The sequence below is a fragment of the Phasianus colchicus genome, chromosome 2, assembly GCF_987193195.1.
Source record: "Phasianus colchicus chromosome 2, bPhaCol1.hap1.1, whole genome shotgun sequence".
Classification (NCBI taxonomy): Eukaryota; Metazoa; Chordata; class Aves; order Galliformes; family Phasianidae; genus Phasianus; species Phasianus colchicus.
This window is the reverse complement of record NC_143437.1, coordinates 82,770,863-82,798,600: the sequence shown is the minus strand read 5'-3', so window position 1 is coordinate 82,798,600 and position 27,738 is coordinate 82,770,863. Positions and strand designations below refer to the sequence as shown.

At 38.4% G+C, this 27,738-nt stretch overlaps 1 protein-coding gene across 9 annotated transcripts in view; it reads left to right on the top strand.

Moving 5' to 3' along the window:
- The window catches only part of COL19A1 (collagen type XIX alpha 1 chain), a 212,231-nt gene that overhangs the window by 21,969 nt on the left and 162,524 nt on the right, over positions 1-27,738 (top strand). For 3 of the 9 annotated variants that reach the window (XM_090136202.1, XM_031610880.2, XM_090136203.1), the window contains exons 1-4: positions 3,773-4,307; positions 5,033-5,162; positions 11,996-12,070; positions 12,432-12,531. In XM_090136202.1, coding sequence (XP_089992328.1) covers positions 5,069-5,162; positions 11,996-12,070; positions 12,432-12,531 — 269 coding nt within the window. In that variant the 5' untranslated portion in view covers positions 3,773-4,307; positions 5,033-5,068. Of the gene's footprint in view, positions 1-2,898; positions 3,038-3,772; positions 4,308-4,363; positions 4,393-4,434; positions 4,710-5,032; positions 5,163-11,995; positions 12,071-12,431; positions 12,532-27,738 lie in introns of those variants that run through there. The other 6 variants (XM_090136199.1, XM_090136198.1, XM_031610879.2 and 3 more) reach the window with 5 other exon arrangements.

The following is a 27,738-nucleotide window of genomic DNA, read 5'->3' as shown; positions in this document are numbered from 1 at the left end:
TCACTGCAGAAGTTACAAACAAATTCAAAAGAATGAACATTTTAATAGTTTTGGTGCAATGCAGCTGTCGTGACTGATTGGCAAACCTTGCAAAGGGCAGAAAGGTTCATCTGGCAAGGAACTTGTGGGTTTAAAAAACAAAGGAGAAAAAAAAGATAGTGCAGTAAGGCAGAGGCTCAAATTAATCTTTTTAGAAACCTTTTCAAGTGAAGTACTGCTGCTTTCAGAATTGTCAGAGCTCGAGGCTTCATTCCTGCATATGTGTTGTCACAAGCAACACAAGTTAAAAATGTGGGTCTAACAAGATGGAGACAAATCTGTTAGCACCAAAGAGACAAGAGCGAGCTATGTGACTTGGCTCTTTTGGATATCTAAGAGTGCCGAAAAAGAAACAAAAGCTGAAAGTTACTGTCAGCAGTAGAGAAAAGTTTTCTGGAACAAATAAGTCTGTCCCTATGTTCCCCTACCCCTATTCTCCCTCCTTTCCCCCTGTATCTTGTCTGCAGCTGCACTTCTAGTTAAAGCTGTTCAGTGAAGCAGTGCACTCTCAGCATAGGAGGTGGAATGTGTTCTACATGGCTGTGCTAAGTATGGTGTCAAGCTTAGGCTCTCTCTCTTTTGATGTATTTCCTCGGCTCTTGTCTGTACCTGGGACTGATTCCTGTCTTCTGTAAGCCAGTGAGAGTTTCAGCTAAACAGAGATATCTAGAAAATTGTGTTGCTACACAGGTAACATAGTAAAGCATCTCTTTGCTACGATGTTTCAGATCACACACTCTCATCAACTATTTTCTGTACTTGCTGCAAACCTGGAGAGAAGAACTACCTACAGACAGTGTTTTCTGTGCAGTTCACTACCAACTTTGCAGGTGAACTTGGTTCACGCTTTTAAACTGTGCATGAGAACAAAGAAGTTTTGTGAGTTGTGGCTTTGCTTCTTGTATTGAAGGACAGAGAGATTTTTTTTTGGTTCCCACAGAGTTCTGTAAACAGTAAGATTTTTGTTTGATCCCAATTTTTATGTCACTAGTCATTCAGGACTGTTTCTGTCAGTATGAAGTATTCTCTGTAAATGCATACAGTTACTGTCTCCAGTGCCCAAGTTCTCCTTAATCGGTATAAATTGGAGTAATTCCTTTGATTTACATGAACTGGCATAATCTCATTTAGTTGAAAATATGGGCCAGAGTACAGGAAGCAGTACTAGTCAGGGAACATTACAATAGGTTCTAATTCTTCTTCTTCTTAATACTTTCATAATGATGTGGAGTGTTTTGAAGTTGACATAGTCCAAATAAGGTATTTTTGATGTTATATTTGGAGCGTCGCTGGCTCGCTAAGTGGAACAACATCCTTGATTAAGGGGTTATGTTTCATTATTACTTCACAAGCAATGAAAACTAAGCTAAAATTTGAAGTTTTGAGCAATACTAAAGCTCTGAGGAGCAGAAATGTTCCCTTAAAAGATGAACAGATTGTATGTGCAAGTATTATACAATTAGATAGCTTACCTAATTTAGAATATAAATCATTGAGATTAATAACGTTATAAGAGCTGGACCCATATATTTAGGGTATGTAAAATGAAGTAAAGAAAAAGGATTTCAAGAATTTTAATAACTTGAAAGAGCAATGGGAAATGCATTTCTTTTCAAATAAAAAATGATAATGCCTTTCACTGGGAGCCGAGCTTTTACAATGGGTCTTTCAACGAGGGATCTCAAAACTCTTTTGAAACATTGAATTAGGTCTTGACACTGCAGCCTTTATCAAATGAACAGTCTCAAAGCAAAGGAAATACTCAGCTAGCTTTGCAACTGAGGGCTGCGATCTGGAGCCTTGCCGTGTGAGGTGGTGAAGCTTTACTTTCCATAACTTTCAAAAGGAAAGGAAGGAGTAAGTGAAAAGTGTGATGTGTGCAAACTCACAGTACCAACCTAGCAGAGTTCTGGATTCAAACACCCTACAAGGCACACGTAGGCTGCAATTTCATCTTTCTCTTCTGATGCTATGTTGGAAAGGACAACTGCTTTGAAATTTAAACCAAGAAGATATTCATGTCTTTCTGTGTGGTTTGTCATCCTGACACACTGTCTTTGTTGGAACACTGGTGAAAATCTGCTGGAAGGAAAAGGCAAAAAAGTTAACTATTGAAGTCTGCTGACCTTAAAACCAGCTGATCTAAACTGATGTTCGCTACCCTTCAATCAGTAGTCACCACCTTTCTTTTTTTGTCCTGTCAAAATGATCCCAATAGGAGATAATGTATGTCCTGAATATATATAAATGAAATATGTTTAAATAAGCTCTGAATTTGTGTTCTGTGTATGTATATCTTATCACTTTATTTTTCTATCCCTCCATCTGGTTTACATCCATGAAATGCAATATAGAAAAGTGCCACAAGCACACACAGAACTGAGAAAAGTACAGTTTGGCATATCCAGGGGCAGCACTCAATGTCACTGCTTTATTTTAGACAGATGATAGTGCAATGAGAGAACGTTCTGATTTGTAAATGATGGCTTTTGAAAGGCACGACAAATGCCAGTAATCTGCATTTTGCAGCATCAGTGCCGTAAATAGGCACACTCCCTTGGTTGAACAAATTTTAAATTTATGGTAAGTATAAGCACACGTCATTAATTTTATATACTTTAAGTGATAATAGCCAGCCTCTGCCAGCATGCTAATGTATGTAATCTGTTCTTTACAGCCCGAAGCCAGATACCCTTTCATTCGCGTGTCCATACTCTGGTAAATTAATTTACACAGAACTGAAGGGGAGGGAGAAGAAAGAAAACATTTCTTGTGCTGTCGCTGCCCCTCGGATATCCGATTGTGTAAAGCGTGTGTCGGGTGGCGGTCCGTCCTGTCCCGCAGCTCCGAGCGGAGTGGGAGGGTCACGCTGCGTGAGACTGATAAGGGCAGCGCTGCATCCCCTCACCGCGCTCCAGAGACGCTCCGCAACTCCTCGGCACGCAGCAGCCCGGGCATGTCTGTACTGCTGGGGGACGAGCTGGAATAGAAACTAAAGGTAAGCGGCTCGCTATTCGCAATGAGTTGTCTGAACAACTTAGCTATGCGCTCACGCTTCAATATTCCTCTTTTGGTGCTCGTGCAGAATTGTTAGCTAAGTTTGTTGGTGATTTAGTCATATTAACTACATCCAATAGAAACGCGCACAGTAAGCGTTTAACGTGCTGTTATCAGCCTGAGCTGTAGGGGTGCTTGTGGGCGATTACAGATGCATGCTAATGAAAGCAGTCCCGGTACGTTTGTAGTAATTTAAAAATAAATAAATAAAAAATTAAACCGTTGTAACTCGGCACAGTACTACGTATAAAACATGCGGGTACGTTTTTACATTTTTCAGCGTATCTGTTAGCGTACGTTCGCTCTGATCCGTGCGCGCACGGGGCGGCCTGCATCCCCGTACCGGTACCGACCCCGACAACAGCGGCACGTGCGGAGGGCACTGCAAGTCTACAGGAGCGCAGCGCTGCCGGGCAGCCTCGAGGTTCCTCGGCTGCCATCGCCGGGAGCACCGCGCAGCTCCAGCGGACCCACCCCGCCGGGGAGCGGAGCGCCGCCCGCCGCCGGGCCGCCTTCCACCTGCCCGCCCCTCGCCGCCGCGGAGCAGGAGCCGGCCGCCGCCCGGAGCTGCCCGCGGGGCGGCGCGGCGGAACCGGCTCCGGCCGCCAGGCGCGGTGCCCGGCGCGGGACGGGGCGAGCGAGAGCCGCCGCTCGCATGCCGGCACCCGGCGCCGTGCGCCGCTCGCACCTGGCGGGGCCGGGGGCCCGGCGGCAGAGGGCTCCCTCGTGCAGCGGGGGCGCCGCGCCACCTTCTCCGGCGGTCCGAGCGTGCTGCTGGCAGCGCTCCGGGGAGGAAGCGTCGGCGGATGCCTGCCCCGTCGCTGGTGGGGCCGGGCGAACGGGCAGATTCCGAGCCGAGCACCGGCGGAGCTGAAGGAGGGAGGGTGAAGGGGGCGGGTGGAGGCTGCCCGGGCACCTCGCCGCGGCGTCAGTCAACCTCTGGGCGCACGCCCCCGGTGCCCGCCCGTTCGTGGGACGTTCAGATAGTCCTTCAGCCGAACCCAACTTCGTCCGAGAGAAACTGAATCGCCGTCGCGTTGCAGTTTGAGCTGCTGGAAGCTCGTCCTGCAGCCTCAGGTGTGCTCGCCGTGTGAAGAGGGAGAGGGCGGCCAAGCGCGGAGCTGCGGGGGGCGAGAGCGTGAGGTAGCGAACCTGCAGGAGCCCTCCAGAGAACGAGGGCTGGCACCGCAGTTCCGTGCCTCGTAAAGCAGGTGCGGGAAATTAGCTGATAATGGTGCTTGAAGGTGTGCTCACCGTGCTGCTGTTGGGGAGGCTGGGAAAGTTAATGGTGGTGCGGTCAGTGTCAGCGCATGTGGCTGGGAGTGGCTCTGCTGAGGGGTCTTGCAAAGATAATTCTGAAGTATAGGCGTAGGATTTGCCTTTCTTAACACAAGTTGTGGTTAGAAGAGTACTTATCACTTTCTGCGTTTCACTGGATTCGTGTGTTTCTAGAAGTTAGTTGGCTTAGGAGAAAAGCTGATATGCATAGGGCCTGAAGGACGAGTTGTTAAAGCTGTGGTGTTTAACATGTGAACTCAGCACAGGTAGTGCCAGGCACCTGGGTGCTCTGCGCCAAGGAGAAGCGTCGTATTTCTGCTTGTTTGCACACACAGGTGTAACACGTTGTCCTTGTTCAGTGTGATGGTTGGGTGCTCAGCAGTTCTGGGCAGCACGGTGACACCAGTTACATGAGGGTACTTAAAACTGACATCTCGGGGGGAAAAGTAAAACTGGTCATTACTAATGAAATAAATAATGATTGCCTTCACAGCGAGAACTGAAGGAATATTTCTAAATTTACTTCGGTCTATTTTTATAGCTCCTCAAAATAGATAAATTATACACTTTGTATATGACTAGAGGTTTACCCTTTTTCTTACAGTTGAGAAATTCTTGAAGCAGAGATTGTTCTGAATATGATTATCTTCTGTTTCAGATTTGTAGCTGATTGTTCACATGTGTCCGGGGGGAGATGAAGCGCATTGGATCCAGCACAGTTTGGCTTTGCATGGCAGTCATCCTGCTTCTCCCTGCTTCTACTGCTGTGGCTGTCAGTGACCAGACAGGTACTCCCCTTTTTCTTTCACTTCACTGTCCAAAGGCATAAATCCTGATACTCAGCCTGTAGACAAATAAGAACAATACATAGGAAATAAATACAAGCAAACAAAACTAGAAAAAAAAAATATTTTTTAACTTCTTTGTGACGATGTCTAAATTTGAAGCAGTTCGAAAGCAGCCTTTCTGTTTCAGATGCTTGAAAGATTCGCATTTGGAAGCAGTTGTACTTCCTAAGAGTTTTGTTTTGTAATTTCTCAACTTACTATACAAAGCAAGATTCTAAGTCAGGGCTTGAAAAACTTCTGTGAACAAAATGACATGGCTTTATTGTAGATAAGTGGTTATACTGATCTAAGCAACCTAATGCTCACGTTAACCTAACCTAAAGTTAATCCTCAAACCATGTCATATGCTTCACAGACATACAGTGAGACAGGATCTTGTATCTAAGAAAGGGAACAGTAGGGAAGAAGAATATAATTAAAATGTTTACTGTAAAAGCTGTTGCCCATCTTCTGCAAATACTCTCATGCTTCTCCTCTCTCACTGTCCGTGTTATCTTGTTCTGCTAAACTCCTACTTCACCACTCTTAGGAGTGTCAAATTCTGTTTGAAAAGCACATTGTGTGTGGAATCATCAGTTTTCTAGAAGTGCTCAGCATAACATATACCTTAACTTTCTAGAATTTTCCTTCAGTTACTGGGAAGGAGAACATATTAGTTACTATTTAGACAGAGATTAAAAGTTATTGTTTCTTTTGCAGAAGATGAAATGTATTTGTAGTAATGTAATGCTGGTGGAAGATAATAGGATCTGTATATATACAGTTGCTTTAAATCTCTGCAACACCTTTGAAACTCATGCCCCAAAAATGTAAAAGTCATTTTCTAGCATAATAATCACATTATTTCTCCAGTAAACAATAAATACTAACACTTATTAACTATTAAATGTAATGTGTAGGCTTCAGGACTGCAGTAATGCATTGTGAAGAATCTGAATATAACTTAAAGAGTCACTTTTTGCCTTCTGTGTTTGGGGCAGCAAAACTAAATTTTTCAGCAAAAAGTTATTCTTAACCCCCGCAAGAGAGTGAGAATGGCCACATGATTATCCTCTTTGATCATCTAGAAGAGTCAAAATAGGTTGTTTTCTCTTTTGTTCCTACCTAGTGCATTACAGAAGGGTAGAAGAAAATGAGCGCACAATGCTCTCTAATGATGTAAATAGATAAATCTGCAGCTTTTTTTTTTCTAATGAAAAGATATCTCAGGAGGGAAAAAACAAGCCTTTCATACAAGGTGTGACAGATAAACTGAACCACTTGTGAACAGTAGATCTGAACTAGGTTCTGAGTTTTTGTATAGCCAGAAGGGAGGTGGAAATTTAGCCTAACCTGATGGCTAGAAATTGATCAGGTATGGGTCCAATAAAACTACTGATGTGAAGAGGAGGGGTTGAATCTCTCCTGAGAACAACTAAATGTATACAACTGAGAGAGGCTTCTGCAGGATGAGGTGGTATGCGCAGATGGTAAAGAATAACGAGTAGATAGCTGCCAGCATGTGTGGGTCTGCCAACAGCAGGGAATAGACTTTGAGTGAAGCTTTAAGGTGATAACAGGAAAAAAAACTTTGTTAGGGACTGAAAAGTGTAGAAAACATACAAAATGAAATGTTAGTTATAGAGCAGAAAGCAGGAGTTGAGAAAGAACAGTCTCTGCAAAGTCAATGGTAAAGGGTATTGGTGCATTTGCAGTCTTTGTTGTTAAATCTGACTCATTCAGTGGAACTCAGTATTCTCTGTTGCAATTCTTTTGAATCCTACAAATTGGTTGTGTGCATGTTTGAAGAAGAGAGAAATATCCAGTCTCCTCTATTTCTTTATTTCACTCATTAACCAACTCTTGGGCCTTCATTCTCTCCCATGTACCAGTTCTGAATGGATTTGCTTCTGTCCTTCAGGACTTGCCCAGGTTTCTTCTTTTTCCTGCAGTGTATGCATAATGTTTGTTACTCACTAGGCTAATGTGAATTCTAAAATTTCTTTCTGGATCATCCTGACTTTAATAGATAGTCTTCAGAGTGAGGAAAAATTAACCTTGATTTGATGAGAGGAAAAAAAAAATATATAATTATGGAAGGAAATCTCCTGCAAGAGACAGGATCAATTTGTATATACACATAGGAAAGAGATTGCTGAGAAGGCATTCTGAATCTACTGTGGGACTTGTTGATTTGATACTTTGTTAAATAAATACTAGTATTGGAAAAAACATTGGAGTGGGCCTTCTTGGAGCAGTTCTCCTTAGGATCTAAGTAAGGATTTCTGTCAGTTCTCACTTTTCTGAAGCTTTGGTGTGCTAATCATTCATCAGAAGGAAGCACTTAATACATTCAAATGATAGAATATGGCGAACTGAAGGTAAAGGATTCCACAGTCTGGTTTGTTAACTGACTTCAGGAGTATTTTCATAACATAAACTTAAGTTTTTATTGTTGGGAGCTCTTGGCTTGAGCTCTTTTTGGAATGACACGTGAATCTGATCATTCCTAAATGCTCCATATTGAGAACATTAATGCTCTGTCTCATTCCCAGATCATCGTTGCTTTTTCAGCTTTCTTTTATAATCAATCCTTTTTAAAGTCACTTGCTAACCCATGAAAAATGTAGCATAAATAAAGTCTTGGGACTGCCAGTCATGGTGAATTTCCATTGCCTTTTGACATGGAATGTGTTGTCAAAAGTATTGGCTCTAGATCATAATTTCAGATAGGCAATTTAACCCAAATACAGTGAATGGTTTCAGGCATGCAAATTGGTTCAGCTTTCCAGTTTTCATATTTTAGTGCAGCTAGATAATTCTCAAAATCGAGATAAAGTCTCTGTAGTCACTCTCATATGAAATGTATTCATATTCTTAATACCATGAGCGTTTAAACTCTTAGACTGAATGTTTAAAGTTTGATTCACAACCTATTGTCTGCATTGCAGAGTTAAAATGACTATGCCACCCTTGGATTCCTTAACTCATGGGCAGGCAGCATTCTTTGGCAGTGAAGAAGGAGCTTTAGGTATCAGTAAGGATGTGGCTCCTGAAAGCCTGTGTATTGTGGAAAGACACTTCAGCTAGTGAGTAAGTAGTACAGAGAAACTGAAACCATAAAGGGAAACAACTACACATTCCCTCAGAGAAAAGCCTGTACACTAGATCAGCCCATTTTTTTCCATGGAAAGCAAGAAAAAGGAAAACTAACTCCTGTAGCCAGGATATCCACCTAAATATGGTCTTGTTTTTCTACTACCTTCAGTTCCTCATGGAAGAATAGTTTTCCAAGGTGTAGTGTAGGCATCCTAATACTTGAACTCAGATTTCTTAATTCCTGCTACCAAAGTTATGATGCTATTTACATAAGTGTCTAAATAGTCACCAGGACTTGGACTTCTTTCCTGTATCAATAAAATTATATATTCAGTCTCTCATTGTTCTCTTCCCACCTTTGGTTTAATTAACACTTCTATTGTCATGCAATAAGTAGTAAGTGGCTTACAATATAGAAAGAGAAGAAAAAAATGACATTTCATTTTCTGATAGCTCTTTATGTAAGGCTAAAGGTATGTAAGCTAATTGGGGCTTTTGCTGCTGAGCCACATTTATTTTATCAGTTCTGCTTTCTGATAGAAACATCAGTGCCCTCAGAATGTGCATGTAGGTGGTGTTAGCAGCTGAAAACTTCACTTAAACGTGAACTTGACAAGTGTTTACCTGCTAGGTTAATCATAAAGCAAATCTAGGTATTTCAGATCACTCCTGACCTAGGGAAGACAAGAGTGCCCTATTGGAAGCCACAGTTCCCAGTCAGAAGTTCATGCTTTCTGTCAGAGTGAGTGTGAAACATGTACCAGAGTCTCCAATGTCCCAGTTTTCACAGAAATCAGTGTTTGGCATAGGACCTAGGGGGAAGCTATCCTGAGCTTCAGTAAGGGCTCTGATCATAACAAGAACTCAAAATGTGACGAGCATATTATAGAAGAGAAATGTAGATTAAGTCCCATTACTTTGAATTTAGCTGTTTGGTTTTTTTTTTTTTTTTTGTTTGTTTGTTTCAAAAAGCTATTAGGAAAATGTTTTCCTTGTTAGCTTCTCAGTGGAGAGAAAGACAATCACAACAATTTGTGATAGACCTGCCTGACCCACACAGACACGTGTTTTTGAAATGATTATGTTGATTTTATAACAACTTTCTATGTAGTCTTCAGTGACTTCTAAGGATGAAGGTCTGCAATTTATTGTATGGAAAGAAGATCTAATTAATTCATAGGTATATTAACTTCAACTTCAGTTTCACCATTCTCATAATATGAATCGTGGACTTATCCATATAAGCTCAGTTCTATCACATGTAGAGGAGTCTACTGCATAAATATAAGCTTGTTATTTTTACTGCTACCTTAGTTTGCAGTATTATAATGGAGGTGGTAGTTATGTGTGGTTTGTATGCCTGATAAGGGGTTTGTCTTGTTCTTTTTCTTTCCTAAATGCCTTCATGTGAATCTTCTAATTCAGTAACCCACAGGCTGAATGTGTAAACTGACTGCTTTGTCTCAGGCCAAAGAATTTAAGAGTCTGCCAGCAGTACTAAAAATCTTGGAAGAGACTAACTTTTTGACTGCACAAACTATAGAAAGAATTTTCATCAATCTATAGCAATTACAGTTACGAGTCTTGATAGGGAGAGCTTTTTGGATTTTATTATTTTATGACTTTGTCTTAACTCTCTGGTAAAATAATATTAGGCAAAAGGAGTGTACCAGCAGCATAAACTGGAAGAAAAATGATAGTAACTCTTTCAGTTTTTCTAGGGATATGGAAAACAACCAAATAAATAACATTTACATGGCCTGTCTATGGACTGTTATGCTGCTGATAAAAATAGGTCTACAGTCCAGTCTGTGGCATGTAAGGAATCATTGCTATCATCTGGATAACATAGAAATTAAGGCTTTGATTCTTTATTTGGAGTTGCAGGAAAGTGGCTGGTGGGAATAAAATAAATTCCATAGTCCTTAGCCACTCATCCCTCATGAAAGTTTATGGTGGAGGAAAAAGAGAACATTTTATCGCAGTTCGAAGTAAAATCTAAAACAGGTTGTATCTGGCTGCTTTTCTTGTAAATAGTGTAGAGTAATTCAGCTGAAAACAGAATCTGCCTATAGTCTTATATTAATTTAAAAAAATAAAACAAAACAAAAAAACCCCACATCAAGATGGTTGTTAGAGTATGCATGCTACTCTGCCTTCAGCCATAACAGGCTTTCTTTACGCCGACATGCTTATTGTAGCTGTACTTCTATAAATCTACAGGAACAATGTTCATTGCTCTAGAGTATCTATAGATGAAAAATTTTAGCTTAATAATCTTTATGAATGATTGAAACATCAGAATTGTATATTGCGGAGTATTTAAGGTGAACCTGTTTCTGTACCCTTAGCGTGCGTATAGTAAGTGGTGTATTCAGATTGCTATGTTAGTATGTAATTACAGTGAATGCATTTCACGCTACATAAAGCTCCCTACAATCCAAGAGTGATGAAAGATTTCATTTCAGTTTCTGAGATTTTGGCATTAATATTTTTAATGCTTCTGCATCCTTTGCTTGGGGAAGGGAACTTATGATGGGAGTTACAGCTATTTTCAACATGTGTGTTTCTTATTTCTCATAAAATTTTCATGTGTGTATATATATCTATATAAGTAAAATGCTTAGTTCTGTAAGTACATATATGCACGAAGGAAGGAAAGAATAAATTGCCTTAATGCCTTTGAAATAAATCAAATTATAAGTGATGTTTCTTGTAATTGTAGATTGTAGTGTAGACGTCAAGGATGTGGTATCAAGTGGCACTTGATTCATCTTGCATAAAATGTCTTCACAGAGATCTGAGCTTAATAAGCGTATAGGCCAAATCCTGTTTGATTTATAGTTAGAATTTAGTTGTGTTGTTTAAAAAGTTTGAAGAAAAAGCCCTATTTTTGAATCATATAATAAAGGAATGTTTCTTTGTATTTGCTTCTTAAAAGTGTGCATTTCACTGAATATTAAAAAAAAAACTCTTTGAGCAAATTGAATGCAGTATAATGACGCATTGTTTATTCTAAGCGTTTGGCTGGAGATAACCTTAGAATTCACCGTGTTCCAAATTTATAGAACATTATGCTTGTTTACCTAAATGCTTTGGTTCAGGCTTAATCCCCTGCAAAGCTGCTTAATTTTCAACCACTTTTTTCAAAGTCTAAATGTTGCTTGCATTGTTCATTATATGATATGTTCATATCCTTGTTAATCCACATTTTGAAATTAATGTTCATTGAAGTAATAATTGATTATTGCCATGGTAACCGCGCATTTATTCTTTACTGTTGCATGTTTCTTGATTGAGAAAATATTACAATGAAAAAGAATTTTTCTAATAATATAAGCAGGAGGAAAAAACAACAAAAACTTAGATGTTTCTTTTATAGGGTACTGAGGATGGAAAGAGCTTAGTAAGAACTTTGTATTTTACTTCTGCTTCTGTCATTCATGTGAGCATCAATCCTAAACAGCTGAATTAAAACAGGATAAAATTTATGTCTGCTTATATTAATGGAATTATAGCTTGAAATCTGAAATATTACTGCTGTCACTTAAATTTTGTAATTTATTTTCTATGTTCAAAAGACAAAGAAACCAGGTAATCTTTCTTGTTACTGTGACTGTCACTGTCATGGTGGTTTGCTCTGATTCATTTTTATTTGATAGAATTTTATGATTTTAAATTGTGTTCTCTTCAAGGTTCTGGATGTCCTTTAATGAAAACAGCTATTCATCATCTCAAACAAATCAACAGAGACAGTCTTGGTGTTTCAGGTAAGTGGCTTCAGTTAATATCAAGAGCAAAATACCTAAATCCATTGACCAGGAGCAGAAATAAAGATAGTTTCTAATGCTGCTGGCTTAAAAAACATCATACAACTTGTTATCATCATGCTCCAAAAACAGTTGCTGTTAGGAAAGTGAGATTAAAATTGGAAACTATTGATTGAAGTTCTATAGACATGCTTAGTTCCATGCTTAGTCTTTACTAACATCAGTGCAAATAATAAAAGGAAATAACTAATTATTTATTAGGTAGCAAAGTTAGTTTCAACTACTGTATGAATTTTGCAGTGATAGTTTCTTCTGTTGATTAAAACAAAAATAAACTAAATCAATGTATCATACTTTGCAGGGTTTGATCTCACAGAAAGCTTTTCTTTGCGACAAACGTCTTGTGGAGGGATAAAAGTCTGCTTTAAACTGGGAAGCGCTCCTCTCATCAGAGAAACGAAGTAAGTATTGCTTTCATCCTAGAATCTTTAATAGGTGGAGCTCAAACTGGGTACTACTTAGGATCTGAAATGCTGGGCAATATATCAAAGGATACCACAGAAAGATAAGTATGTCAATTTTTAGGCATTTGCGTTCATTATAGTTTTTATTTTGGGAAGCAGTCTGATTCAGAAGTTTCCTTTTCTGAAAACTGGAAGTATCTAGTAGAGAGTCAATTGGAAGTGTATTGTTCTCAACCTGTGATTCAAATACAGAAAACTCTACTGTTTATACCTAAAGGTCTACACAAACAAAAGAAACAGATAACTTTCATAGTTTGACATGAAGCGTTTACTAGTCTTCCCTTTATGAAATTTGATGCTTGCAGGGTTAAAAAGAGTCCCTGTTTCCTTAAATGCTGTTTTTATGGTTGTGTCCTTTCAGTGACTTTGACATCTTTCCTTTGTCCACTAACAGAATGGCTGGTACTCATGTAGAGATGAAACTTGGTACTGTGCTATTCTGACACAGAATAAGATGAAAGACTGAAACTGCGTGGAAAGTCAAAAGGAGAGTGCAGAGGGACAAGGTACAATGGAACTGGAAAGATTTAAGATTTCACTGGGACAGGGAAATCGTGAGATACAGTTAGGAATGTAGTTTCAAGTTCCACATCCTTGGACAGTGAAGAGAATCTTTTCAGAGCTTCATGGTTGCGATGTGCTCTGAGTCATGGTACTGCAGTTTCAGTACAGTGTGTTCCTGTGATAATGTGGGAAGCAACTGTGTTGAGTATTGGGTATTCTCTTGTGCAAGAGTTCTGGCTCTTGGTTGTGTAAGAAAAAATACACCCGAGCCCTCAGAAAATTCCCCTTTGGTTAGATCCTGGGAAAAACGATGTGGGCACCATGAGGTCAGGAACTGAAAGAGAAAGTCAAAAGAAGAATCGGAGAGGCCCAGATACTAAAGTAATCCTCAGGAGAGAAGAATGGCTAAAGAAATATAACTTTTTTTTTCTAGTTCACTATAGTCATTTTTTATTTTTTTAAGGTATTGGATTCTGTAAATATTAAACTTGTGGGTTGTGTAATTCTTTAAAATTATATAACAACTGCATTTTCTAGTATATTTTGCTTTCTATTGAAGGAAAAATGACTACATAAAATTGATGCGGACAGAGCTCTACTCTTATTAGCATCTTCCTCTCTTCCAGATTTTTACAGATTTATTTTTGGACTATTATTTGAGATAAGAATAAGAATATAGAAGAGTAGAAAATCAAGACAGTAACAGAAAATTTGGGACAATTTTTCTTTAGAAATAGGAAACTGAGTAGAGCTAAGTCTCTAAGCAAATAATGCATACTGCAAGCTGACTTCTTTTTTTTTCTGAAACTGCAGGAAAATAACAAACTGGAATAAAAGAAAATAAAAATTAAGAGAATGGGTTAAGGAAATTTATTTTTAATTCACATTAGTTTTTGGAGGAAAGTCATTTTGAAGAGTTTGATATTTTTTTTGAAGCCGTCTGATCCATGATGTTAAGACTGAAAAATGTGAAGTTCTTCACTTGCTATTATTAATAAGCCTGAATACCGATGTCTGTGTTATTTTATTTCATCTTTCAAAAGCGATTATTAATGAAAGCAATGAAAAAATGGTGAAGTCATATTATGGTTGATAGCTGCTGCTTAGCAAAGCCTTAAGGTCCAGAAGTTGGAAGGAAATACTCTAGAAAGCAAGAATGCTTCTATTTTTACTTTCCTTATGAGCGGGAGAGGAATTTAACAGATTATTTTTTGTTGTTGATTATCTGTTCATCTTTTTGACAGTAGGATAACTCTTTGAGACAGAAGTAGGGAAAATGGAAATGGCTAGTTTTCCTTTATTTCCCAAGTACCAAAATTCTTTGTTTCCTGCTCAAGTTAAAGGAATGCCTTGAGGGCAGGTGGTTTGGCCTTACTGCCTATTGTGCTTCTCATGTTCCTCTTCCTCTCCATTGTTTTTTTCTATGTATATATTTTGAGAAAAACCGAAGTGGAAGTCTTTCTACTTTCTCCTAAAAATCAGTATCCAATAGATACTTCAGCTGGATGAAGCCGAAATGATAATTGAAAGTTGGATGAAGCTGAAATGAACATAAGTGTTGATGTTTGAATGTAGTTAGACTAAAAAACAATATTTTGTTACTGACGCTAATAAGACACAACATGAGCTATTCTGCCAGCTCCCTTGGAATGGCACCTTTTAAACATATTACCTTGAACAAAAAATAAAAGAGCTAAAGTGTTTTAGCATTGCTAAAAACATTTACAGAATTTGCACAAAATCTTATTTCTTAATGGCATAGCCTTGCTTTTGCTTTTTCAAACCTGTTCTCAGAGGGAAATGCATTTCATAATTAAGAATTTATTTAAAATGTTGTATATGTAACAGGTATTTGTTACTGAGATAAGAATTCAGACTTTTTTGAAGTATTTCTTCAAAGTACTTCCGATTCTCTTCTGAACTTAGACATTGTGTTGTTGTTGCTGTTTTTTTAAATAAGGGCATATGGCAGTTAGAAGTACAAAGTCAGTCTTTGACATTGTAGGTTTACAATGAAGCAAGAACTCAAATTTTATAATTTTATAATTTACTTTATCTCAAATATCCATGTCCAGTATCTTCAAACATATTATTTTATTTAAATCCCTTCTTAGTTCTTTTCAGATTGTGTAGTTCCAGGGCATTTGTGTTATTAGATGCTCAGAGGTTTTTAGGATCATTCTGTCTCAGAAAATATGTTAGTAGACGTGGTGTGCAGTAAGTAGCAGGACAGTGTTTGTTATCCATCTTGCAGGAAACTCAGAGTATCTGATTAAGCTGACTAGCAAGTATCAAGTAACTTGGCACGTCTCCTCTTGCATTTCATTCATTCAGTCGTAGTGTGGGTAATAGAAAGCTATGCTGTGCCATTTTTCTTGTGTGATGCCATTTTAATTTTTTCTCAATGGACCTGGAGTAGTGTTGCACCTATTTATATGTTGTAAATAACTTTCAATGAAGTGTCAGCTTGAGAAAACGATTATGTCTATTTATGCTGAATTTTAGTTTAATTTCTTCATCTCTTCTGGAAAGGAAATTCTGTACATGCTTTGCCTTGAGGTAGGAGATGGGTAACTTTTTTATGCTCCGTGTATATAACTAATTCTAATCTGTGAATATTTTCAGTATGAGTGATTTTTTTATTAAAATACTGTTAGTTATATATTGTTATTATTATGTGAACGTTAGTATGCATTATTACTTACTGAAGTAATGTAAGTAAGCCTCTGAATCCTAAAGAAATTAACTCTAAAATACAGAAATGCAGACCATCTAGTTATGCAATAATGATACTAAATGTTTCAATTTCATTTCAATAAATACATTATGGAGTCACATTTTGTTAGCTGGAGGTTAATGCATGCTGCCTACGCAGTGTACGTTAGCTTGGCTTTGTGCTCGCTGACAGCCATGCAAGGCTCTATGCAGATAGCAACTCTCAGATTTGCTGGCAATATTCAGGGCTTCTGGGGTGAGGCCTCTTAGACTGGGTTTTGCTCTTTAGTTGTCTTAGAGTAATTAGCGAGGTGCTGAAGTAGTTTCACTGCCCTTCTCTGAAAGCTCTTCAGGTGTTGGTTGTTCCTACTTCTCTGGCTTGCTGGTGGGCCCATTCTTTCTGCTCTGCAATTTCTGTGCAAAGCCAAAAAGGGAAATAATAAATTGCTTTCATCTGAGTTTCAGAATGTTTTTGAGATGGGTTTCACTTGCTTATGAAATCTTAATGGCGTCATTGTTTTCTTATTTTATATTTTGGTTTGATTAGATGATATTTACTGGTGTGATTGCCAGAGCTGGCTGTTAGAATGTTCTCAGATTTACAGCAATTTAATTGCTCATGGCTTTTTTAGGAATCCTTCCACATTTGGTCTGAGATAATGAAAAGATCTTGGATTTTGACTGTATTTGGACTACTGAGCGCTATCAGCACTGCTGTCACTTATTCTGCTGAAAGGGCAGTGACTGTAGCTTGGGCTGTATTTCAGACAAAGTATTTTCACCCTTTAGTGATGTCTAGTTACCAAGTGCAGAAATACTGTTACCACTTTTGTCAGTCCTCTCCAGGCTAAAAACAGAAATCAACGATGGAAGAATATCTATGAATGTGTTTTGTTTGGTTTCAATGGAAACTTTTAAAATTGCAATATCTGTATTACAGAATTACATTTCCTGAACCAAACTGGCATGTAGCAAGTCAGTTTCTGTGCTCATTCGTAGAAGACTTTTTATAGCTAGCAGTTTGTTCCCAAAAGCACCTATCTCTGAGTGGCTGCCTGAACTAGTGAGTGGCAGCCCTGCATCCCATAGTGGGGTTGGAACTGTGGATGATCTTTAAGGTTTCTTCCAACCCAAGCTGTTCTGTGATTCTATAACTTCCTTCTCCAAAAAAATGCCCAGTGATTCACAATAGAATTTAGCCATCAGAGAACATCTACATGAGTATGACTTCTGATTTGCTTTGCGTATGGCGCGTGTTTTGGGCAGCGGAGCCACAGATGGTTCAGCCATCTTCTTGAAAAATATTTATATCTATATATATATATGTACACTACTTTTTAATATATATTTCTTAAATATGATATAGATTGGATAGTTATGCAACTTGACAGTTTTTAAAAGGTTTCATCAAACGCTTCTATAATAATCCAGTTAAGCATTAGTGAAAATGGCGATAACACCTCTGTTTGGTGGCAGTAATTTTAGTTATGCTAACTAGCTTTTATCTGTACTTATTTGAAGTCCTGCTAGCCTTCAGTCTATTTAAACATTAAATAGCTATTTAAGAAAAGCCACCTCTCCCTTCTTATATCGTATATTTATTTGGGATTGTTGGAGCTGTTTGAGCCAACAATGCTAAGATTGCAATGTCTGGTATTTTGGTTGCAGGGTGTTTTCAAGAAAAGGGCCTTGTCTCTGGAATTTACTTCCCAAGTGTGGGAGCCTGAATTTAGTACCAATCCTGATGCTTTCTTCAGGTCTTCCAAAATAGTGGATCAGAAGCTGTGGTGACATAACTTTTTTTTTTCTTTTCCTCCAGTTCTGCTTAAGGGTACTGAAATAATATAGTTTGTATCTATTTCTAGAAACAAGAAAATTTACTGCATTTTATAAATTTAATTGAACAACTGAAAAAAAACTTATTGGAGCTTTTCCTATCATATAAACACCAGTTCCTTCTTTTCATATCTAAGAAGAAAACTGTTGCCTCTTGAGATGAAAAAAGATAGGGCTGTGCTTCTTTTAAAGAACAAAACAACGTCTTTTCTTTTTCCCCATATTTGGGCTTCTTTCTACCTGACAATTTACAAGATCTTTGCCAACAACTTAAAAAAATAATAATAAAAAAAAACCCAAATCAAATTTCAGACACTAATTGATTTTAAATGCTGAGCTGAGTTTGAATCATATAATTTAACATGTGATTTGTTATGCAGGAAGAGTCAGGACAGCAAAAGTAAAGACAGACACAGGCAAAGGAGAAGAGCATATACAAAAATGTTTAATACTTACATTAAAAGCAGATTGTGAGGGAACAAAGATCAGCAAAACTATTTTAATTATACCACTGACTAGCAAATCTGAATTTTTTAACCTTCTGCATATTCCTCCGGCAGAAGAGCATCCTACCAGTTGAGTTAGTAAGTCAATGTTGGATGAAGCAGACTGTTCTGATTGGATTTTTTTGTTTGTTTGTTTTTTGTCTGTGTTTTTTTTGTTTGTTTGTTTTTTAAATCTCTCAGCAATGTTGTTCAGGCCAGAAAGCTCTTAGAGATGAAGGGAGGGAGTCTTTGGAAAATGTGGGTCTCAAGGGGATTTGTCCACAGTGTGTGTACTGGAGACCTACAAGTATCTTTTTTTTTTTTTGTGGATCCACACAACCTATGTGCCTCACAGTTCAGGATGAGACTTCAGACAAGCAATAAGGAAATCACAGGAGCACTGAATGACCAAATAGCCAAAGCAGTTTAATTTCCTGACATGAAAAGCTTTCCTTAATTTGAAAAACATGTATTTCAGTTTGAATTAGTGTTAGATATATTTTTTCCTCCTAAGATCTGTCCAGCCAAGATTATTTGCCAGAAAATAAACTTAGTTCTTCTTTACGGCGCTTCTCTTCTGCTCTCGGCCTTGTCTCACTTCTTCTACATCAGCATCAGTCACACTGGTCTGTGAGGCCACGCTGTCACAGTGGCTGTGAGATCCCAGTCAGTCAGTCACAGGGGAAGGAGTGGGAATGCAGTGCTGGAGAGGGGCACAGAGGGACTCCATGGAACTTCTGCTCTCAGCAGCCTGCAGTTAGTTTAAGTAAATTCTGAAACTGTATCTTCCAATTAATGGTTTAATCTGCTCTGTAGAAAACAACTTTATTTTTCTGTTTTAAAGCAAACAAAACTCTGTAGTATCCAAGCAATTTTACTTTTCCTATATACTTCTGTATGGAATTCTGCTTTATTTTCATCCGCTATGAGTGCTGAAACTGCATTTAATGTTCTTTATTGGATCAGATAGAGAAGATTAAAGCATACGGTCATAGATGCAATTGCTAGACAAAGTTATGGTGGTATTAGTTTTCAGATTCAACAAAAGCAATTTACCTGGACAGTTCTGCATGACACTTGTTAAAAAAAAATTGGATGCAGTTTAACTTAATGGTATGCTAGCTAAAGAGAACCTTAAGTGAAGCCTTACTGTGGGGAACTCTTAAAAGAGCTCATCTTTTTCTCCCTGTTAGACAAGTTGACTTGTAAAGCCCTTGTGATGATGCTTTGTGGTTTTTTTGTTTATTTTTTTTCCTTTGTCTCCAAAGTCTCCAAAGTCTAGGGCAAGGTAATAGTATGAACTAATAAGGAAGATGAAGAGTAAGTGTAAAGAGAACTGTGATTTATAAGAATTCCAGTAAGAATAGTCTTAGACCAAAAATACAGTTGCAGAATCAATATAATTTGAAGTTTTGTTGGCACCAAGAATAATATCTGCATATACAGCTATGTTACAAACAACCATGCAAAACTGAATGAAATATACTATCTACAATGCATGCAGCTGATGATAGATTATTTCTCCTTTATGTTGTATGAAAGAAGTAGAGATTGAAAGATAATTTATTGGTTTGGCTGATTGTACTGAGAGAATTCAAGTGCCTTTGTCAAATGCATATAATTTCTTCAGCAGAAGCAGTGGTGCCATGTGCTTCATAAGTCATTTATCAGCAGACTGAAAAAAAAAACACTGTAATAAATCAGAGCTTATTCTGTGGCTTTTGTGATTTAACGCTTTGAGAAATGTAGTTTGCATAAGCTATGCTGTCAGGCATTTCTCCCAGTGACTAAAATTGTACCTACAAAAAGATATTTGTGCTGATACAGCTGTATCTACAGTGATGCTTTGGTGTTTAAAGATGTCATAAAAAGTATCATCCCCTTCCCCCACCTCGCTCCTCAATTTTTAGCTTTCTTATCTAAAAATAGTTTATGGGCTCTTGTAAAGCTTCCTAGTGCTTTTCATCATTACACTGATTTTCATTTATTTCCAGTTGGTTGTGAAAGACTTTTGCCCTCTAGCATTTGTGTGCTTAGCTCTTTGCAGTTTCTAGTCATAAAACATACAGATGGAGATAAATAACCAAATATTTACAAATAGTATTTTAATTTTGCATGAACTCTATGATTGATGCCATAGATTTTTCACTTGGAGACCTGGGTATCAACTGGAGTTTAGTTGTACATGTACAGAGTCCTTTGCAGCCTTCGGTTAGTCTTGAGAAGTGGCCATATAGATAGCATCTCCACTTGCCCTACTTCTGTTACAGAATCTGTCTCCATTTCTAAGTAAGCACTTCAGAAGGTTAAATGAGTACCAATTTAAACTGATCAATGAACCTAAATAAAAAAGGGAATTGTATATAGCCAGTATAAATATCCATGTATATATGTATGGACATACAGACAGGCTTGAGCAGTGGGGCTGGGTGAACCTCCTGAGGTTCAACAAGTCTGAATGCAAACTCCTGCATCTGAGCCAAGGCAACCCTCGCTAGCAATACAAGCTGGGGGATGAAAAGATTGAACACAACCCTGCCAAAAAAAGACCTGGGGACATGAGCCAGCAATATGCCCTTGCAGCCTAGAAAACCAACTGTATCCTGGGCTGCATCAAAAGAAGCATGTTCAGTAGGGCAAGGGAGGTGATCCAGCAATGTGCCCTTGTGGCCGAAAAGGCCAATGGCATTCTGGAGTGCATTAAAAAGAGCGTGGCCAGCAGGTTGAGGGAGGTGATCCTCCCCCTCTACTCTGCCCTGCTAAGGTCTCATCTGGAGTACTGTGTCCAGTTCTGGGCTCCCCAGTACAAAAAAGACAGGGAGCTCTTGGAAAGAGTCCAGCGGAGGGCCACAAAGATGGTGAAGGGCCTGGAGTATCTCCCTGATGAAGAAAGGCTAAGTGAACTGAGTCTGTTTAGCCTTGAGAAAAGAAGACTGAGAGGGGACCTGATCCAGGGCTGTAAATATCTAAGGTGTGGGGGGCAGAGTGGCGAGGCCAGACTGTTTTCAGCAGTGTGTGGAGACAGGACAAGGGAAAATGGCCAGAAACTGCAGCACAGGAAGTTCCGCACCAATGTGCGCAAGAACTTCTTTACGGTGAGGGTGACGGAGCACTGGAACAGGCTGCCCAGGGAGGTTGTGGAGTCTCCTTCTTCAGAGATATTCAAGACCTGCCTGGACACCTACTTGTGTGACCTGGTGTAGGGAACCTGCTTTGGCAGGGGGGTTGGACTCGATGATCTCTGGAGGTCCCTTCCAACCCCTACGATTCTGTGATTCTGTGATCCTGCTCCTCTATTCTGCTCTTGTGGGACCCCGCTTGGAGTACGGCATCCAGATGTGGAGTCCTCAGTACAGAAAAGACATAGACCTGCTGGAGCACATCCAAAGGAGGGATGAAAAAATGATCCAAGGAATGGAAGCGCCTCTCCTATAAGGACAGGCTGAGAGAGCTGGGGCTGTTCAGCCTGGAGAAGTGTCTGAGGTGACCTGATAGCAGCCTTTCAGTATCTAAAGGGGAGCTAGATAGAGGAAAGAAGGGGACAGACTCTTCAGCAGGGTCTGTAGTGCTAGAACAAGGAGAAATGGTTTCAAGCTTAAAGAGGGTAGGCTTAGGTTGGTTATAAGGAAAAAATCTTTTACAGTGAGGGTGGTGAGGCACTGGAACAGGTTACCCAGAGATGTGGTGGATGCTCCCATCCCTGTAGACTTTCAAGGCAAGGCTGGATCAGGCCCTGGGCAACCTGATCTAGCTGTGGTGTCCCTGTTCACTGCAGGGGAGTTGAACTAGACAGCCTTTTAGGGTCCTTTCTCCCTCTAAGGATTGTATGATTCTATGATATGCTCCTGGTGAATATTATAAAAGGAATTGCTGGTCAAAATGTGAAGTGGGAAGTGTACTTCCATGTCCAACTTTGTACTCAGGCGTTAGTCGTGCTGGAGTGTATCACCTCCAGTTGCTGCATTAAGTTATTGATGTGGAAGACAGACATTTAGCAGCTGACATCTGCAGGATTGATAGATAATGTTTTCATACTTCATGGGTAAAGGTACTACATGGAAACAAATCTTTTGTGGAAGGTACTTTTTTTGGTTTGTGAAGTTTAGTTACTGGGAACAGACAATAGGAGGTTAATAGGAAGTTTGATTACTACATGAACAGCATATGATAAAGGTGATAGCTCATAAGAATCATTGTGTGGACAGAGACATTGGTGGGAAATATACCACAATAGGACCAAAAATAAATAGAAGATATAATGTAGGGGTAGTTCAGTAATGAAATTGCATATGATTAATGTCTGAAAATGTTAAATACAAGAAATGCTATCAGACAATTGTTTTTACTCAAAAAGGGACTTAGAGGGCATATTTACTCAAAAAGGGGGATGATTTCTTATTTTTCATAAGTTAATTCCCTTACCACAGAAGTTTCTTTAAATTTAGGAAGTGTTAAATGACTGTATTAGTGTGTGAAAGCAGGCTATGCTGCCAGGAAATTACATAAGCTTAAGACTGGTTTGTTGTGAAAATATTAAGAGGAATACAAAAAACACTTTGTGATTAAAGATAGCTGATATGATTTTATGGAAAGTCATGACTCATTAACTGGTTGGAGTTCTTGATAGTTCTGGAGAGTTACAACACAGCCTTACTTCATTGCTTCAGTTCTCACTACTAATATGAATACATATAATTAGTAAGATTACATTATTTTTTTTAACAGTATCCTACTGGTTATTATTGCAATTAATTGCAACTTCTGTAAACAGTTTGATTTTTGTTCTCATGCAGTAATAGAATGACTTGAGTTGGAAGAGACATTAAAGACAATCTAGTTCCAGCCCCCTGCTGTGGGCAAGGTTGCTAACAGCTAGATCAGGCGCCCAGGGTCCCATGTATTTTGGCCTTGAACGCCTCCAGGGATGGAGCATCCACAACTTTGCTGGGCAGCCTGTGCCAGGGCCTCAGAGCTCTCTGCCTCCAAGTAATGAATTTATTCTTAACGTCTACCTTTCCCCTCTTTTAGTTTAAAGCTAATCCCCCTTGTCCTATCAGTATCAGACTGTTTAAAAAGTCACTCTCCCTTCTGCTCATGGGCTTCTCTTAAGTACTGGGAAGTGTAAATACGTACAGAAGTAAATGCGTATTTCAGTTGTAGACTATGCTGTTAGAAATATCTTTTTTTTTTTACCTGAAGAATACAGATTCTCATAACATTGGATACTTAATTTCATTGTCAACCAAGTAATTTAATAGTGATAATATTTATATTATTTTGTCATAAGACTATGAGCAAGGTAAGTATTTCCCTTTTAAAATTAGGAAAACATTATTGGAAAATGCTTATACGGTATAGTTTTTTACCGTGTGAAATATTAGTGATATTTTCTTTACTGTTATAAGTCTTTAACATTTTAGACTGCGGTTTGTAGTAGATAATTTAGTGTTTATGGAATTTTAATCAGCAGTAAGATTTCAGTCTTGGCCTTCTATTAAAAAAAAAAATTAGCTTTTATTTTAGTTCTGTTAACTTCACACAGATGTGGCATAGATGATTCAATATGAAATAAAGCTACAGTTAATGGAATAACATGCATAGTTTTAATAAAAGGTTGGGTTTTTTTTGCAGAGTGGAGCCTGCACTGTTTCGAGAAGTTTGTAAATACGTAGTATCTCAAGCTTAGTTATTTGGACATAAGGCATCTGGCCTGTGTCCCCAGCCTGAGAAGGGCTCCTTGTAACATCCAGTGTTCTTTCAAAGCGTGTTTGGTGTTGGCTTTTTTTAATGTGATGCTTAAGAAAAACCTAAATAAAGGAGAGAGCGAACCTGCTTCATTTATCCACAGTGGCCACTGGATGAAGTCTCTTTTCAACACTTCTGTATCAGGTCTAATGCAAGACCCTGTCACTGTTTAAGCTTTTTTGGTTTCTCTTCTAGTCCTTTAAAGAGAATACCTGGCCATTTCCCAGCTGGGTCAGATAATCACAGGGTTGGCAAGTTGCGAGTCCTCAGCCCATCCCGTTAAACATAGTTATGACTCAGCAGATAGCAATGCAATGTTGATTTTTATTTAGCTTGATATATTTTAACCCCATTTAATCTGCAAGTTGCCAAAATCTTATTGTTACAGAAAGTGTGAGTTGTAGGACAAATTGTATGTACTTTATGTTGGTGGTGGTTGTTTTTAATTTATTTGATTTCAATCAGTCCTGGGACTTCAGAGAAGTATTCATCTCCAGTTTATTGAAATTCTGTTAGGTCTTTCTATGTGATGCAGTTTATTATTTATTTTTATTTTCAGATTCATTCACTTAAAATCCATGAATATTACTGTTTTTTTACAGACTGTTAAAAAAACAAAACAAAACAACTCATTACCTATTTATCCTTCAAGTTATAAGCTGAACATTAGGTTTAAATATTCATAGACTAGACACGTTGTATGTAGGGGGTGTTAAAGCAAAGGCATGTTCTGTCTCTGTACCTTCACACTTGCAGCTGACAGAGCTACTTATTTCGGGTCAGTCCTCTGGTATCTGGTATCATTAACCTTTCCTATTCCAATCTCTTCTGTTGGTAATATAATCTTCACCCCTTACACTTTCTTTTTTGGGGAGAATTCTGATGGACAGGCGTATCCATCTAAAACAATGTCATAGGCTGCAGTATCTTCAGTGTTGCCTGTGTCTTTTTCAAAAATGCTTTAGCGTGCGCTGCTTGTGGCTGCAGCCTGGACTGAATTTATTAGTAGGCATTACTGATTGCTGAGGAGGAAGAGGATAGTTATCCAAGAAATTATTTGAAGTGGTTGGGAAAAAGAATATCCCTTGGTTTCACTCAGCTTAATTCCACACAGAATTCCTTTCAGCTCTCCCTTTCCACCACCTACCAACATATTAGGTTCACTGTGACCACCACCCAGTTTTCATATTATTGCTCCCTGCCTGTGAGATGGTTTGTCTTACCTCCTCTCCCAGGTTGTCCTGGACCTGGCAGCACGTCCTAGGAAAGGAAGGGGTGAACCTATTTCAAGTGTAATCAGTAACTCACTTCACTAGTATTTATTGCACTAATTCACTGCTAAAAATGAGTACAAATCTGGGATGGAAGTGAGAGAGACTAAACAGCTGGAAATTATAAAGAAACAACACCTTCAGGTTGGATAGCACAAGGTCACGCGAAATATGAGGTAGCTCTCACAGTACTAGCATGTGAATGCTAGGTAGAATGCAAGATTCTCAGAGTGAAGCTCTTCTTGAGCAGATTAACCCTACAAAACTAGAAAGACCATTCTATTTCTGGAATCAGTATCTCTAGATACCAATGCAAATATCTGTACAGTGCTGGTAAACTGGCTGTGAAAACATTAAAGGAAAAATGGATGGTTAGCTTTCTATGTCCTCTAGTGAAAAATATATAAATATGTCCAGGCCAAGGAAAAAGGAACATTCTTCCTTTTTTTCCTCACTCTACTCCAGCGTATGATGTGCATCATCTGTTTAGCTTCAGTGTGGGAAGCACATAACAATGCATGCAGAAAAATTTTTGCTGCCAGTTGACTCTCAGAGGTTACAGTAATTATTATTTTTTGTGACATCTTCAGTGGGTTTCTTGCTCAGCTGAATAACTGAAGTCCACCATAGATAATCATACTTAACATTAAAAAGTTAATCTCTCATTCAGTTCAAAGACTGCCAAGTAATAGACTTTTCTAATAACTAGATCTGTTGTCTTTGTTCCATTTCTGGGAGTAAACTAGAAGGACTAAATTAGTTATAGGGCTGCTCATGAAATGCCTAAATAAAGACACAGATAGATGTTAAAAGAAGTATGTAAAGTTCCTTTAGAAGTACTCACATTCACATACTCTTCTCTTGAATGTTACCATAACTGAAGGGGTGGGGGAGGAAGTTTACCAGAACTGAATTTTAGAAAAATTTGGCATAACAAAATGACCTTGAGAGGTCACGTAGAAAATGTTAGAAAGCTTGATAGAAATCTTGAATGACTTGAGGAAGACTTCAATCTCTGTCATTCTTTTAGGTAAGTCTTAGTTTTAAATTTTGCACAGAATCCACCTAGGTAATGGACAGTTCATTACATTTCTTCAAATTCAACCATTCATATTTGCCTTGAGAAACGAAAGCTTTGTTCAGTTTTTGTATATCACTCGCAAAAAATAAGTCAGGTCCTGAGTGCTTCTCTTATACACACTCTCAGTTTACTAATGTTTCTCTGAATAAGGAAAGCACTTGAGATTTCTGAGACATTCATACTGGACAAAAAGACTGTGTTCCTATGTGTGAACCAGTTAGAAGTTTTTTTTTCAACATTTAGCTACAGAAAGAAAAGAAGAATGAGATGTATACCTAAGAAGAACATTATTCCTGACAGGTGATGATAAGAGTGCAAAAGAACACTTTTCTTTTGAATTATTTTATATTTTCTATGTGGCTTCATAGTGGTAGGGAGATGGATGCTGGTACTGGAGGAATCTCTAACTTTTTAAATTTTTATTTATGAACAGATTTAGCATCTATGGGTTACAGGGAAATGTTTCATGAAAGGGCACTTTGTGTATATAAAATTACTGTCAAGACTCTAAAAGTGTAGGATGCATGTAACTTCTTAATGAAACATCCTTGTGAGAAGGGGCAGGTGGAACTGAAGATATAAATTCCTGATGCATCAGTATCAGCTCTAGGGGTGTCACCACACTTCCGCAGCTATGAGCACATATGTAAGGCATATGGATGGAAAAACAAACTGGAACAACAGAGAGTGGGTTTGGTTGCTTTCTGCTACCAACATTAGAAAGTCCCTGCATGTTTCTTTGTCAGTAAGTGATGCTGACAGATTGAAAGCCAGTCTGATTTGAGCACGAGGCAGAGGGATACCAGAAAAAGTCTTGTAATTGCATGAGTAGGAGAAAGCAGATTTTGGGGAATTTTCAATTCTTCAACTCCAACAGCAGTATATTTATTTGTCTCTGATCATAACCCAAGAAAAATAGTCAATATAAGACCTGAGCAAATAATATAGATTGATTTCAGTCTTTCTGAATCACAAGTAACTATGCTGTTAGATGTTGTATTAGCTCAAAAGTGTCTAGAGAAATATCCCGATGCCTGCACAAAATATGTTTCCTTTACTGGCTTTGCACATAAGAAGACAACTTACTGCAGTACATGCACTGGATCTGCTCTGTTGCGTTGTTTTTTTCTTGAGTCTATGCCAGTGCAGATGTAGAAGGATACTTCAGGCTATGAAGTCTTCTAAGTAAAATTTTAGCTTGCTCAACTAGTCAGGCTTCATCCTTTAGCTTCTTCATCTCTCATCACCATGTTCACTGGTTGTCATTCTTTGTTACCCTGTTTTCCTCTAACATGGAGAAATGTTTACTGCTGATTAGAGCAGCCTAAATTTAGTGTGCAGCATTCAAAAAGGTATTATATTTTTGAAATGGAAACATGCTGTTTGAAAAAAAAATTATTGTATAGTTTTTGAACGTATTTAATCATATTTTTAATTTCTTAGCATTTATTAATAAGATGTTATATTTGTTATATGGAGTTATTTTTGTTTTCAGATAAAAGGAAAG